A 15695-nucleotide genomic window follows, 5' to 3' on the forward strand; every position below is an offset into this window, starting at 1 on the left:
TCTGGGTTCACTGAGAGATTGTCTTAGTTAGGGTTACTAGTGCTATGATGAAACACCATGAGCAAAGCAACTTGGGAAGACAGGGTTTATTTGGCTTCCACTTTTACATCACTGTTCATCATAGAAGGACAGAAACTAAACAGGGCAGGAACCTGGAGGCAGGAGCTGGTGCAGAGGCCATGGAGGGGTGCTGCTAACTGGCTTGCTCATGGTGGCTTGTTCAACCTGCCTCATTATAGAACCCAGGACCTCCAGCCTAGAGATGGCACCACCCACAATGGTCTGGGCCTTCCACCACATGGTGGGTTTTATTTGTAGTTCTGCCAAAAGTGTGCATGAGAGTTCTGTGATGGCTTAAATAATCCTATCAATTGTTGTTATGTATGGTATTGAAGAAGGACTTTCTTTATTTTAGGGACACGTGAAGTAGACATTGCTATTCTAACTATATCAATACTTAATACTTAAACCAAACACTTAAAATATGGCCTTACTAGTTTCATGTCATTAACAGGACACAGAGAATTCATATTAGAAAAGTAGCTGAGTGGTGATTAGCACTTTTTTTTTCCCCTTTTGCCTTTTGGTTTTTTGAGACAGGGTTTCTCGGTGTAGCCTTAGCTGTCTTGGACTTGTTTTGTAGACTAGGCTGGCCTCAAACTCACAGAGATCGCCTGCCTCTGCCTCCCCAAACAAAAACAAACGAAACAAAAACAAGCAAAGAAATGAAAAAGGAAAAAGAAAACTATCTGTCTATGCTGGGCATGGTGGCCAGGCCTTTAACACCAGTAGAGGAGGAAGCAGAGACAGGTGGAGGAAGAGGAAGAGGAGGAGGAGGAGGAGGAGGAAAGAGAGAGAGAGAGAGAGATGTATGTATGTATGTATGTATGTATGTATGTATGTATGTATGTATGTATGTATACATGTATGTATTGCCAAAGAACCAGTGAAAGGACAACCTGGAAGCGGGCAGCCTGCTCCCAACACTGACTTCCTGTACTTCTTCCTGTAACTGAAACTGATTCCCTAGCTTTGTTCTGATCTCTCCGCAGCACAGGGGAAACAGCATCTGCCTTCTGAGATCACTGTGAGCACCAAACGAGGCAGCAGAGACAGGTGGACAAACCGAGGTGTGCTCCTGACCCTCCCTGCTGTTTAAAAGATCATTAAGACAGGTAAAATACCTCTGAGGCTGCCCCACGCCCCACTTATAAGAACACTATTCATAGGCAAAAATTAAAGCCACCTTGGACTAAGTAAAAGACCCTTCCCTAAAAAAAAAACCCAAATATAAGAATAACAAATAGCTGGATGTGGTGGCACTCACCTTTAATCTCAGCACTTGGGAGGCAGAGGCAGGTGGATTTCTGTGATTTCGAGGCCAGGCTGGTCTACAGAGTGAGTTCCAGGACAGCCCCAGCTACATAGAGAAAACCCTGTCTCAAAAAACCAAAACAGAAAACACACACAAACACAAGAATAACAAATAAAAACAAAACACATAAAACCGGGCATGGTGGTACCCGCCTTTAATCCCAGAACTTGGGAGGCAGTGGCAGATGGATCTCTGTGAGTTCTAGGCCAGCCTGGTCTACAAAGCAAGTCCAGGACAGCCAAGGCTACACAGAGAAACCCTATCTCAAGAAACAAAAACCAACCAACCAAATACATAAAAAGAACCATGTATGGTAGTTAAAGACTTAGTCCAATATTTATAAACTGTTAGTCTAAATAGGAGTGGACTTGTGTCCACTATAGAATAACATGCAATTGCCTTTCAGGTTAGGTTCTTTTACTCAGGCACTCACATTTCCTTCACGTCTTCCCGTGGCTTCATATCTCATCTCTTCTCAGCACTGGATGGGCTTGTTTTGTAGGGCAACACTGGGATAACCAGACTTACAAGCTAACATGATGGGAGCCTGCACTTTCTATTGTGCTGAATGACGTTAGAAAAGCTGCTTGAGCGTTCACACTGTGATATGGAAGTTCAGTGTTTCTCCGGGTGGATTTTAAGGTAATTTTGATAGTGTTACATTTGACGGTGATGCCCTTTGAGTTTTGTAAATGTTTGGCTTTAAGAAGGTTAATTATAGGGTCCAAGAACCATATAAGGAGACCATCAAGGCTGGTGGATCTGGGCCCAGGGGCGCCTGCACAAACTGCTGTGCCAACCAAGGACAATACATGCAGTAAACTTAGACCCTCTATTCATATCTAGCCAATGGACATTGCATTCTCCACAGTTGGTGGAGAACAGGGACTGACTCTGACATGAACTCTGGTGGCCCCTATTTGACTACTTCCCCATGGTGGGGAGGCCTCGTGGCACTCAGAGGAAGGGTAAGCAGGCTATCTGGATGAGACCTGATAGGCTGTGATCATATGGTGGGGGAGGAGGTCCCCTTCTGTCACAGGTCTAGGGGAGGGAATAGAGTGAAAGAGGGAGGGAGAGGGGAATGGTAAGATACAAGTGAGGGGATATCGGGATGTAATCTGAATAAATTATTTAAAAAAAAGAAAAAAAAAGAATGTTAATTATGTGTCTGGAATTATCACTAAAATTCTTTGTGGTACATAAACAATTCTCTGGGAAAAATGAATTTATACTTATGCAAGAAAATCAAAACATGAACTGCCACGTGCAATTTCCCCTTCACTGTAAAGTCTCATTCAATAGAAAGAAAGCTTTCTGCGCGTGCATCCAGATGGTTAGCGAGAAACAAGAAACTCTATTTACCTTCCTTTGCAAAACCACGTGAGTTACAGTTAAAATACCCACCAAACAGCACGGTGATGCTATTTATACATTCTGCAGATGACAGGCAAATTCGTAAGCCCTAATTTAACTTAACACCTGTCAACTTTATTAGGCTCTAAAAAAGAAACCACACTTCAGCATTTGTCTGTCAAGGTTTTATTTAGCGTTTATACTTGGTTTTAGCAAAAGACTGAGATACAATTTTATTTGATTTAAAAAAATTATTCACAACAACTTTGGGGGCACCGATTAGGCAGTTTCTCTTGACTGAGATAGGCTTGTTCAGGTCTGTGTCCCTGGCACATGGCTGATCCATTCAGCTCAGAGGCTCAGCCTGCCTGTTGTCAAGAGGCACTCTGCAGAGCCCAGTGATACCCTCCAGCAGCCTCTGCCTTGAAATTCTAGGTCTGCACCCGGCATGCATGCCCTTCTAGTGACTACCATCTGTGCATGCCCCTCTAGTGACTGCCATCTGCGCAAGCCCCTCTAGTGACTGCCATCTGCGAGCACAGCTGAGATGCGGCTCTTTGGCTTCAGGCTCGGGAATAGTGTGATTTCATCACTTAAAGGCAAAAACCGAGATTATGAAACATTATCACAGACAAATGAGACCTGAAGGATGCTGTCTAGGAGGTAGCAATGACTAGTAAACACAGTGGTGGTGGAGCCCTAGAATTAGGGTTGCAGAGCGAAATGGCCGAAGAGGCAGCCCCACTTCCCCATGTCCCTTTACCAGAAGGGCTGACACAGGTGCCTGTCTCTGGCATCTGATTACGAACTCTACCAGAGCAGGAAAGTGGCAGACCCTGCTGAAAAAATATTGTCAGGTGATCAGAAAGTCAAAGGACAACTAGCTGGGTTACAAAATGCCATTTGAATCCAGAGAGGAAATGCCAAGAATGTAGTTACCCCCGAGAAAGCAGGGCTTTGGAGAGTGCCCATGTAGCTGACAAACTACATGGTTACTGGGAAGGATAAACGCTTAGAGAGGCCTGACGAGCGAGACCCTGGGCTTTCACCTCCAGAACCCTACGCTCTGCAGCCAGCAGGAAGGGATGGGAAAGCAGAGGGAGAACCACAAACAGCCTGAGAGCCAGAGCCAAGCTCTAAAGCCCAGAAAAGGAAACCCAAGCAAACCCCCATCAGCAAGTGCCACCCCTCTGCTTCCCAGAGTCACTGCTACCAGAGGGGGCACCATGTCCAGTCTCCAAAGTCTCAACAGTGCAGAATGGAAGGTGCAAGGAAAGAAATCAAATGACGGAAACATCCCCGAGGAAGATTAAACATCAGACCTGCCACAAGAATGTAGGTTAACAGTCTCAAAAACCACTCCAAAGCCTAAGGGAGCTATGAGCAAAAAACTAAGGGAAAACAAGAAAGCAACCCAAAGGGAGTACATGAAAGAGATTAAACAAGGAAATTAGCATTTAAAACACAGACATTCTGCTGGGCGACTTGAGTTTCAGGAACTGACAGTAGTAAAGACTGCGTATGTTATAAATCTAATTACTGCCACTGATGAACAGAACCATTTTGTCGTCTCAGCCATAAATCTTGCAGACAGATCAGGTGTAGATATAAACACGAGGTCTGAATAGTAGCTTCCATCCCAGACTCCTTTTCTCCTGTGCTCCTTCATTCTAAGTTCCGCTACCAGAAGCTAGAGGAGAGCGCTCAGCACTTAAGCCTTGTGGTCACTGCCTAAACCGATCCACCTAGTCTCAGCCCTTGGACCGGCATTCTGGCTAAGATAAATCTGAAACAGAGACAAAGTCCTTCAGTCTGACCTGGGGTCAAAGGGATGAATTATGTAATTATGGCATAATTGCTGCTTGCTCTGTGTTGCTGGGTCTCCTCCCATGTCCTCGGGCCACAGCCGCTGCCTTCAGAGGGAGCCAGGCAGAGGGAGCGCTGTGGCGAAGAGGTTAGGCTGGGGTCAGACTAGGCTATTAACACATGGCAATAAAGTAACTAATGGCAAAGAATAAAGAAGGTGACGTATACAGTGTACAGTGTTCGAAGGCACTGGAACTGTCACCAGGATTGATGTTAGGTAGCTATTGTTTGCTTTGAGATAGGATCTTCTCACCATGCAGTCATAGCTGGTCTGGGACTCGTGTGTGGTCCTCCTGTCTCCTTCTCAGTGCTGGGACTACAGGCACGAGCCACCTCGACAGCTTTAGGTGGCAACTTAAAAATGACTGTCAACACTTAGGGCTATTTCGAAGGACACACCTCTGTCCGCTACATTTTCTGCTTATAAACTACAGATTCTGGGCAGCAATGCATGCGCCTCTAAGAGAGTCTTCTCGGTTCACTGGTAAACACCACAAAGGGCGTTTTTTTTCTTGAGCAAAAGTTTCTAGCCTTTTCCTAGCTTATTAGCTTTGCTGAGCACTTAAAAAAAAAAAAGCTTCAATAAATCCTAGTGAGCCTCAGCTCAGATCAACCTTGGTATTAAATACTCCTTCTTTCAGCCAGACTTATCTTGAACTTAAAGATATTTTTTCCCCTTTCAAATACAGAGCTCATCACATGCTTAGTTTTTACAGATACATGGGATTTGAATAAAATTTTTTCACAAAATCAGTGCTAGATTTAACAAATACATGCCGATGAGAGCACTCCAGCACAGCGCTCCCTGCTGTTCGCTCCAGCTCTGTCCCTTCCGAGAGCTTGCTGCAGGCTGTTTTCATTCTGTATTCATGGCACAATTAGTACACATAAATATTGCTAGGAAGTAGCCTCTAAATTATGCAGATCATGCCAATTAGCACCAGTGTTGGGAATCTCTAATTTTCCTCTTAGACGGTTGATTAGCTGTTCTACACTTTAACAGGTCTTATTAAAAACTAAAAATATGCAAGGGGTTTGCCCAAGCATGCAGTTAGTTATGCAAATTCCTCACCCTTAAATTAATAAAAGCTCTTAAACTTCGTGTCCACAAACAACACAAGTGCCAAAGTTTCATGTGAAATGAATACAGAGCTTTTCAATTCTGGCACCCTGACTTGGTTAATATCATCAAAATGGCTAAATTCCTGAGCCGGGCGTGGTGGCCTTTAATGCCAGTACTTGGAAGGCAAAGGCAGGCAGATTGCTGTGAGTTTGAGACCAGCCTGGTCTACAAAGTGAGTCCAGGACAGCCAGAGCTGATAAACACAGAAACCCTGTCTCGAAAACAAACAAACAAACAAACACACAAACAAACAAACAGGGCTAAATTCCACCATGTTATCAAGGTTATCCCAGGAACGCAAAATTCATCAGCTACGAAATACAAAAAGTTTTGTGGTTCTCTGGGATACATAAAGGGAAACAGGATCCTCAAAGTTAAGTTACCTTACAAGGAAGTATATAAACAGGAAATGACATAAGTAAAGGCTTCTGCTGAGCAAGCATGGAGACCTGAGTTCAATGCCCAGAGCCCTTGTAAAGGTGGAAGGAGCGAGGTGACATCATATAGCCCTCTGACCTCTACAAGTCACCGTTTGCACACGACTAAGTGAATTTAAAAAGGTATTTAATGAACAATTCATTTTCTCTCTCTAACAAAGGTACAGGCACATGCTTTATATTTGGAAACTTAAAAATACTACGTTTGTGGAAAGAGAGAGCAAGATTAATACCCAAAGAAAACTGAAAAAATTCCTTAAACTAATTTCCCCTGTAATTCTCTAAAATCTCCTGACAATAGATTATCTCTGGAGTAACAGAATCAGATCACAAAAGAAGATGGAGAAGCCAGGAGTTAAATCTGAAGAGAAACAGATGTAACAGCACTTTATACAGTTTACATAAAACCTGTTACAAACTGTCCTTTAGCAGGAAGCTTTCTGTTTCATGGAGCTATGGTCTATATAACTACCTCCATATTCTTTTCAAAAATAGTTTTTACTGAGATATAATTTACATAGCTTACAATTTACCTCTTAAGGTATAAAATCCAATGGCTTTATTATCTGGAGTGTTGTCTACTGTGGAGAGTCCATATTTGTAGCTTTTTTCATTAAGCATAATTAATGCTTTCACAATTCATCCTGTGGCTTGTCTGAGTACTTTATTATTAGTTGGTTGGTTGGTTGGTTGGTTTCAGACAGGATTTCCCTGTGTAGCCTTTGCTGGCCTAGAAGAAGTCACTTTGTAGATCAGGCTGGGCCCTGGAATTTAGAGATCCACCTGTCTCTACCTCCAGAGTGCTGGGATTAAAGGTATGCCCCACCATCACCCAGCTTAGTACTTTATTTATTTATTTTAAAGATTTACTTATTATTTACACAGCATTCTGCCCACATGTGTGCCTGCACACCAGAAGAGAGCACTAGATCTTATTATCGATGGTTGTGAGCCATCATGCAGTTACTGGGAATTGAACTCAGGATCTCTGGAAGAGCAGACAGTGCTCTTAACCACTGAGCTATCTCTTCAGCCCCAATACTTTATTTTTTACTGCCAAAAATGTCCAGTTTTATATATGTATTTTCCAATGTTCACGTGTGTGTGTGTGTGTGTGTGTGTGTGTGTGTGTGTGTATCTGTGTCTGTGTGTGTCTGTGTTTGAACAATAGAGTCAGGTATACAGAGTAACCAAGTGTAGGGTTTTTTTTTTTTCAGTGTTCAACCTCCCTTTAATATCCAATATCTCTTAGAAAAATATGGAATGCTTCACGAATTTGTGTGTCATCCTTGCGCAGGGGCCATGCTAATCTTCTCTGTATCGTTCCAATTTTAGTATATGTGCTGCCGAAGCGAGCATCCAAGTGTAGTTTTGACCCAAGGTCGATGCTTCTTAAACAAATGAAGATAAGACATTAATTCTTTGTAGTGATGATGAGCTGGTAAAAAATTGCAGTAAAGAAAGAGAAAAACAAAAGGGGACTACTTAGAAAACATTTTAACACTGCAAAGTTTAGCTGTAGCATTGAAGGACCGAGAAGTGAGCAGGCTTGGTGGTTCACGTCTACACTCAAGCCCAGGAGTTAGAAGCTGAGCCAGGAGGACTACCACGAATCTGGGCTACACCGTGAGTTACAGGATAGTCTAGGATGTGGGGGGCTGGCAAGATAGTTCAGGGGGTAAAGGGGCTTGCAGCCAAACCTGACCACCCCCCATGTGGTAGGAGGGGAGAACCAAGCCATCCTCAGATTTTTGCATCACACACACACACACACACACACACACACACACACACACACACACACACTCTCTCTCTGTAAATGCGGCACTGGGGGAGGAATGGATGACACAAACAGCTGAGAAGCCAAAGCTACAAATATCCTGGGTGGACACACCCTTCCATTAAGCTAGCATGAATTGAATCCTCTGAAGTCAATAACTAAATATCCTTAAATAAAGCATCTAAAATATCCCCTTAGCTTTACATATTTGTCTACATCTATCTATGTTTACATGTTACTGGATAAATATGAGTTTGGAGGTATACATTTTTTTATTTTCACATGCATGATATCCCATTTCTTTAAACATCAATTTACTGGGACTGAATGTAGTTTGGGGACAGAATCTGCAAAGCTGCACTGGCAACTCACTTGGGCACTATGTTTTTGTTTTTGTTTTTGTTTTTTTGAGACAGGGTTTCTCTGTGTAGCCCTGGCTGCTGTCCTGGAATTCACTCTATAGACCAGGCTGGCCTCAAATCTGCCTTCCTCTGCCTCCTGTACGCTGGGGCTAAAGGTGTGCGCCATCACAGCTGGCTTCAGATGCTGCATTTTAGAAGCAGGTCTCAATCATGACCCAGAGACTAGACAAAGGGTGCATCTCAGATCCCCTCAGTGGAGACTCCCAGCATCCCTAACTCAGGCACTTGACAAAGCCCCTTACATCTACTCTTTACTGCCCCACCTTGGCATACTCACTGTGGCTCCTATTGTGTTACTGTCATGTTCAAGCCTGGTGGGGAGGTCCAAACCGGTTATTATAACACAATGTAATTTGTAATCTGTGCCTTGCTAATCTCCCAAATCTTGGACACACTACTCTGCTGTTTCTTTTTTCTTTCTTTCTTTCTTTCTTTTTTTTTTTTTTTGTGGTTTTTCAAGACAAGGTTTCTCTGTGTAACTTTGTATTACCTTGTGGGACCTGTGGGACCACGGGGGCTCTCAAATAAAAAAGAAGTAGTCAGTAGAGTCAGAGAAGCATGGCTGAGGACCCCGCAAGTCTTTGCTGGCTGTAAGATGGAGGAAGGGAGCCACACTCTGGGCTAGATGCTGGAAAGACAGAAACGGACTCCACCTTAGAGTCTCCAGGATGAACACAGTCGACTGACGATCTTACTTTAGCCCAGAGAACAGGACAGACTCCCGACCCACAGAACAATATGGCAGACAGTGTATGCTGTTTTAAGGCTTTAAAGTTAGAGAAATTTGGTAGAGGATCAGGGAAGAATTCTTTTTTTTCCTTCTTAATGACTATATCTTGGGCTGGAACGAGACTGACGGCAAAAGTGGTTGTTTTACAAGCACGAGGACTAGGGTTTGTATCCCCAGAATCCATATGTGACTCCATAGGAATTTAGAGGCCAGTTAGAAAAGTCTGCCTTACGGTCAATGTCAGACATGTAAGATGCAATTGGGAGTTGACATTTTATGACATCGCCAGTTGTTATTTTAGATAGCAGTAACATGTCAGTGGCACCTTCTACCTAACTCTAAAGCTAGGATGAGGTCTTAGGTTCAATTCTCAGTAATACCAATAAATAAATAAATAAATAAATAAATAAATAAATAAATAAATAAATGGGAAAGAAAGAAAGAAAAGAAAAGCCAGGATTTAAGAGAAGTATTGAGAAAAGAGCTAAGACAGACAGACTCACAGTCAGATTAATTTCTTAATTTTGAACTCTCTAAGACATGTGACCCAGAAAAACAGTGTGACACTGCAAGCAGAACCCATAAGCACTTGTTTCTTTGGTTGCTTTATGCACAGGACTGTTGTCCCCAGGACAATGCTGCAGGATGTGCAGTATCAGCTTCCTTGTAGATAAGCAGGGACAAGGAAGGAGCTGAGTCCCTGCTCTCAGATCACAAGGGCAGCGGCAGGCAGAGCACAGCTTCACACCAGAGCTCTCCTGACTCTGCTGGCCTGACCCCAGGCTGCATAGGCTTCCTCCTCCAGCCCTCCATGTCTTAGACCAGCTGGATCCACCGTGAAGGGCAGAGGTGGAGTACAGATGGGGTGCCTGCTCAGGAGTCTTCTTTGCTCTGTCCCCACATGCTCTCTACCTCTGGTTCTGGCTAACTCCTGAGCTGTTTTGTCTAATGCTTAGATACCATGGCGACTAGTGCCGAGCAAACACCAAGTGTTGTTATGGCAATCTTTAGACACTTAATCTGAACTTGTCTGTTAAGTCATACAAAATTTATGAGCCATTGATTGCCAGAGGCCAGGGAACAGGAGGAATGGGGAGTGACTGGCTTATAGGTTCATAGTTTCTTTTACAGGGGATCCAATGCTGGTGATGGCTGCACAGGTCTATGGCTATAATAAAACCACTGTGCCCCACACTTTAAAAGGCAAACTCTGTGGTTTGTTAATTATATCTGTCTTAACAACGTGCTATTATAAAGAAGCCAGACATTAACAAATGTTGGCAAAGAGACAGAGAAACGGTATCTCACCCCATATTTTAGCAGAGATATAAACTGGTTGAGCCACACTGGAAAACAGTTCACCAGTTAAATATAGTGTTACCTATCATGGAAAGCCATCTCCTATTGATAAATTGGAGAAATGAAAACACATTCATAGAGGCATTACTCACAGTAGCCAAAAAATATAATAACCAACACGCTCACCAATGGACACACAAACACATGAGAAATGTGCTATATACCCACGCAATGGAGCATTTCTTGGCAATAAAAAAGAAGGGTGTGTAAATATATGACTGCCTGGATGAACCAGGAAATTTGTTACATGAAAGAAGCCAGCCCCTACCCCCCAAAATTTTTACTATGTGATTCCACTGATGTCCAGAGAGGACAAATCTATAGGAAACGAAACAAAACAAAACAATGATTGTAATTGCCCACACGTGGGATGGCTCTAGGAAAATGACTGGTGTGGGGTTTATTGGGGTTTCTTGTGTTTTGAGATGGCTAGCTCTCTAGTCAGTTAGCTTGGAACTCACTATGCAGCCAAGGTTGGCAATTCTAGAACTCCAGTTCCCAAATGCTGGGCTCATAGGTGTCAGTCACCACTCCCAGACAGGTTTCAGTTCTTAAACACAGCAGCCCTATCAGACAGGAGAGATGGAGTCAATGTGCCTCCAACAGTAGCTTATACAATAAATCAGCTTAATACATATGGAACTGGATATATAACATGTCTGTTATCAGATCTTTTATGAAGAATGTATTTATACCCCTTAATCTTTTAAGCTAATGTGGAAAAGACAAAGGAACATGAACAAAGTTATGAGTTATCTTCACTGGAGCCAAATTTTGAGTTACTTCATTAAATAAGGAATAAGTAACCGGCCATATGAGAGCTTGTATGTTTAGGCACACGTGTGTATAGGTCTATGTATGCAGGTATGTGCATACAGAGGTTGATAGGCCAGGGCTTAAGGCTGGGTGTTTTCCTCCATCACTCTCCATTGTATTTACTGAGGCAGGGTCTCTTACTGTATCTGGAGCTTGCCAAATCGGCTGGTCTACACAGTCAGCTTGCCCCTTCCTTTATCTTATAATACTGGAGTACATGCAGGCCTCCAGACCAGCCCAATATTACGTGGGTACAAGGACCTGAAGCTGGCTTCTCATGTTTGTGCAGCAAGGACTTTATTGACTGAGCCACTGTCTCAGCCTTGAGGTTTTATAGTTTGTTCTAAATGTTCAAACTACAAGAGAAAACCAGGATATGGACAAACTATGTTTCTTATCAGCCAAAGCACCAGAGAGCAGAAGGGAGGAGGAGGCGTTCACTTGATTCACTAGGCCTCTTGCAAACGCTGCAGCCCTGGGTAAAGTGTGGTCTAGTAAGGATTTCCAGCTAACAGTGCATCAGAACTGTCTAGGCTGGCATGTTTCTGACAAAACAAAACCACAACAAAAGCAAACAAATGACAGGTGTGATGCTGCATGCCTTTTATCCCAAGCACTTGGGAGGCAAAGGCAGGTGGATCTCTGAGGTCCAGGACAGCCTGGTTTTACAGAGCAAGTTCCAGGACAGCCGGGGATACACAGAGAAACCTTGTCTTAAAACCCAGACAAACAAGCTACCAACCAAAACCAATACAAAACCCACCAGTGGGTGGCCTTTCCCTCACGAGTGTCTGGTGATTCAGACACAGAACTCCACAGCTGTCATCTTACCTGACAAACTATATTCTGAAGAAAAATATGAATTACTTTGTAATCAAAGATATGGAAATCTTAAAGCCAGATGCCTTACTCAACACTGTTGACCTACAGAGTGAGGCAGAAGGAATCTAAACAAAGCTGTACTAGCACAGACCATCACGTGTCAGAAACCAAAGCCATGCTGCTGGAAAAGAAAACTGAGGGCAGCAGACAATGGTGTGAACACTAAAGGGAACAGACTAACCTGCCCTGTAAGCCCAACACTCGGGGAGGAGGAGGCAAGCAGATCTCTGTGAGTTTGAGGCGTGATCTACAAAGAAAGTAGCGCAGCTAAGGCCACACAGAGAAACCCTGTCACAAGACAACAAACAAACAAATGAGACAGGCTAAATACGATATAATTCGTACAGACTGTGACACAGTAGAGACAAATCCTATGCAAGAACCACACAGCAGGACCTACTGTGCTGCTGCAGAGCAATACTAAAAGAAGACCAGCAAAAGGGCAGAGAGATGGCTCAGCAGTTAAGAGCACTGGCTGCTCTTCCACGGGTCCTGAGTTCAATTCCCAGCACCCACATGGTGGCCCACAACCATTTATACCCTCTAATGCCCTCTACAGGTATGCGGGTGTACATGCAGATAGAGCAGACAAATATATAAAATAAAAAAAATTAAATCTTGGGGCCAGGTGTGTTGGTGCACGCCTTTAATCCCAGGACTTGGAAGGCAGAGGCAGGCCGATCTCTGTGAGTTCAAGGCCAGCCTGGTCTATGAAGAAAGTTCCAGGAAGGGCAGGGCTACACAGAGAAACCCTGTCTTGAAAAACAAACAAAACAAGAAACAAAAACAAAGAAGGAAGAACAGCAAGTGGAAATGTTTGTTTTGTCTTTGTTAAAGCAGAGTAAGATAATCTGAAGGCCTTACCTGGAGGTATGTTCTTAGGGCTGCCTTTTTTGGCTCTTGGACTTCTTTTTCCAGGTAGTTTTTTATCCTGTCTCAAGGAAGGTTGATCAGCTTTGGGGCCTTCGCTTGGAGCGTCTTCTGAGTTCTCACCGGGGGCTACCTCACAGCTGGACAGGCAGCTTTCGTTATTGTTGAGACTGTCCTGCTCAAACACTGCGGCTCGTCCCATTGCACTGTCACTGGTGGTCAGACCCGCAGGCCTCTCTCCATCGAGCTGGTTTTCATTTTCATCTGAGCCAGAAGGCAAGCTTCCTACTCTCCTTTCCACGCTGTCCTCCAGATGGCATCCATCTTGTGGTTCTATCTGCAGACCGTATGCAGGAGTGTCGCTGTCATCCATCAGCGCATCTTTTGTGGAACTGTTTAAGGTTTCATCAGAGTCCTTCCATGGCTACAAGACAAAAAGAATAAAGGCTACTTCACTCTCTCACCTCTGGGGACACACATGGTTTCCTGTTTCCCTCTTCCTCTCCAGCTCTGCTCTGGCTGTCCTGCGCAGGATGCTCTGCTAAGGCAGAGGGTAAAGGCTACCTGCACACTGGGCTTCAGGGTGTTCTGAATGGCCATGAGGCCGGGGCTGCTGACTGGAGGAAAGAAATCCCTGGCTACGCAGGTTATATGCTAAAATCAATCACTCATGATATCCCTGGGCACTTGCCAGAAAAGTAGGAGCCAGCGGTGGAAGTGTTCCTTTGACTAAACAGCATTTACATTTACAAATGAAAACACTGGAAGCTAGCCATGTGCAGTGGCACTTGCTTGTAATCCCAGCACTCAGGAGGCAGAGGCAGGTGGATCTCTGTGAGTTCGAGGCCAGTCTGGTCTACAAAGAGAGTCCCGGACAGCCAAGGCAACACAGAGAAATCCTGTCTCGATAAACCAAAACAAACAAACAAAACCACCGCTGGAAGCCGTATTATTTATTTATCTTTTAGAAAGGCAATTGGGGGAATTCAAGCAGCATGTAGTCTATGGTTTCACCATACCTTCTCCCTTCTAAAGAAAGACAAGCACTGAGCATCTTAAACAATCCCATTTTAAAAGAGAGGGTGGTAATAATTAACTCTAGGCTATTTAATGTGGAGCTTTAAGGACACTGTTAACATTTTAAATGCCTACAAGAGGGCCCATAGATCTCACAGACTTGGGTGGTTGAGGCAGAAGTCTGGTTTGAACCCAGGGATCTGAGGTCAGCCTATACAAGAGGGCAGTTCTCGAAACACACAAGCCTAACAAATCTATAAAAGACCAAAAGCCCTTTATCAGCCATTTTAAAATATCATATCATTCAAAAGCACATTTTAGGAAAAAGTATGCCAGCAGGATTATTTATGCTTGCCTAGCATTATTTCTCAGTCTGAACCAACTATTCCAGTAAGTCTAAAGGAAAAAAAATTTCCCTTAGGTGATAGCACTTTTAAAAAAATCTACAAATGGGTAAGTAGAAATTCTTATTTTTACTAGAGAGACGCTTGTGGGGTCAAGAACACTTGCTACTCTTTCAGAGGACCCAGGTTTAATTCCTGTCACCTACATGGTGGCCCACAGCTGTCTGTGTTCTATGAGGTACAGTGCCCTCTCCTGGCCTCTGCAGGCACCAGGCACACATGCTGTACACACCTACACAGGCAACTCACACATGAAAATTAAAAAGTCTTACAAAAATAACAAAAAGCATGTAAATAAAGTACAGTTGCCTTTAAAACACACAAACAAGGGCTGGCTCAGTTGATAGAGTGCTTGCCTAGAATGCAAAAAGCTCTGTATTCAAGCCCCAGCACCATACAGAATGGACAAAGTAGCAGATGCCTGTCATCTCAGTACTCAGGAGGCAAAGGGAGGTTAAACAGAAACATAATGTCCTTCTCACCTCTATAGCAAGTCAGAAGTCAGACCTAGGTACATGAAATTCTATCTCAAAATACACACACACACAAATATCACATATACACACATATGTATCATTTACACATGTAAAGTCTACAATGTTAATCCTATAAAACATTATATTTATATATAATATATAAAATATATTATATATATTTTAAACATATTTTGCAACTGAGATGTATTATTCATACATAAGGGCATTCTTTTTGTTGTTGTTGTTTGTTTGTTTTGAGACAGGGTCTCTCTGTATAGCCCTGGCTGTCCTAGACTAGCTTTGTAGACCAGGCTGGCCTCAAACTCACCTGCCTGCCTCTGCCTCCGAGTGCTGAGACTAAAGGTGTGCGCCACCCCTCCCCCCACCACCACCCAGCTTCTACTGCTACTTCAAATATCCTCAGCTGCTTTCTAACTTAGACCGTCAGGAGGTCCTGCAGCGTGTTTACCGTTAAAGTACAGGACTTTATCTTTTAACTGTAAGAGACTCAGAGGCCACACACCAAGGGAACCTAAGACAGAGGAATCAGAGGGCAGCTGAGGGAGCCCAGCCACCAGCACTTGCTGAGTCTCCTTGACACACCACATACTGTGGCAGCCACTTCCCATAGCTGACCTCTGGCCTTCAAAACCAGGCTACACTGGAGGTGTGCGTATTGTGTCTGAGATGGAGAAATGAAACAAATACCGTCATAATCCTGGAACAGAAGCAGAGCTGGACCCAGAACTGTCTTCCTGGTTCAGATTCTAGGCAGTTCAATA

At 43.7% G+C, this 15695-nt stretch overlaps 1 protein-coding gene across 1 annotated transcript in view; it reads right to left on the reverse strand.

Annotated features, from left to right (window-relative positions):
- CNST (consortin, connexin sorting protein) overlaps positions 1-15695 on the reverse strand; it is a 73256-nt gene that overhangs the window by 33460 nt on the left and 24101 nt on the right. Inside the window, exon 2 of the mRNA XM_084791877.1 lies at positions 13011-13440. Within this exon, the coding sequence (XP_084648003.1) occupies positions 13011-13440 (430 nt within the window). The remainder of the gene's footprint in view (positions 1-13010; positions 13441-15695) is intronic.

Source organism: Acomys minous (assembly GCF_964271855.1).
Source record: "Acomys minous genome assembly, chromosome: 1".
NCBI lineage: Eukaryota > Metazoa > Chordata > Mammalia > Rodentia > Muridae > Acomys > Acomys minous.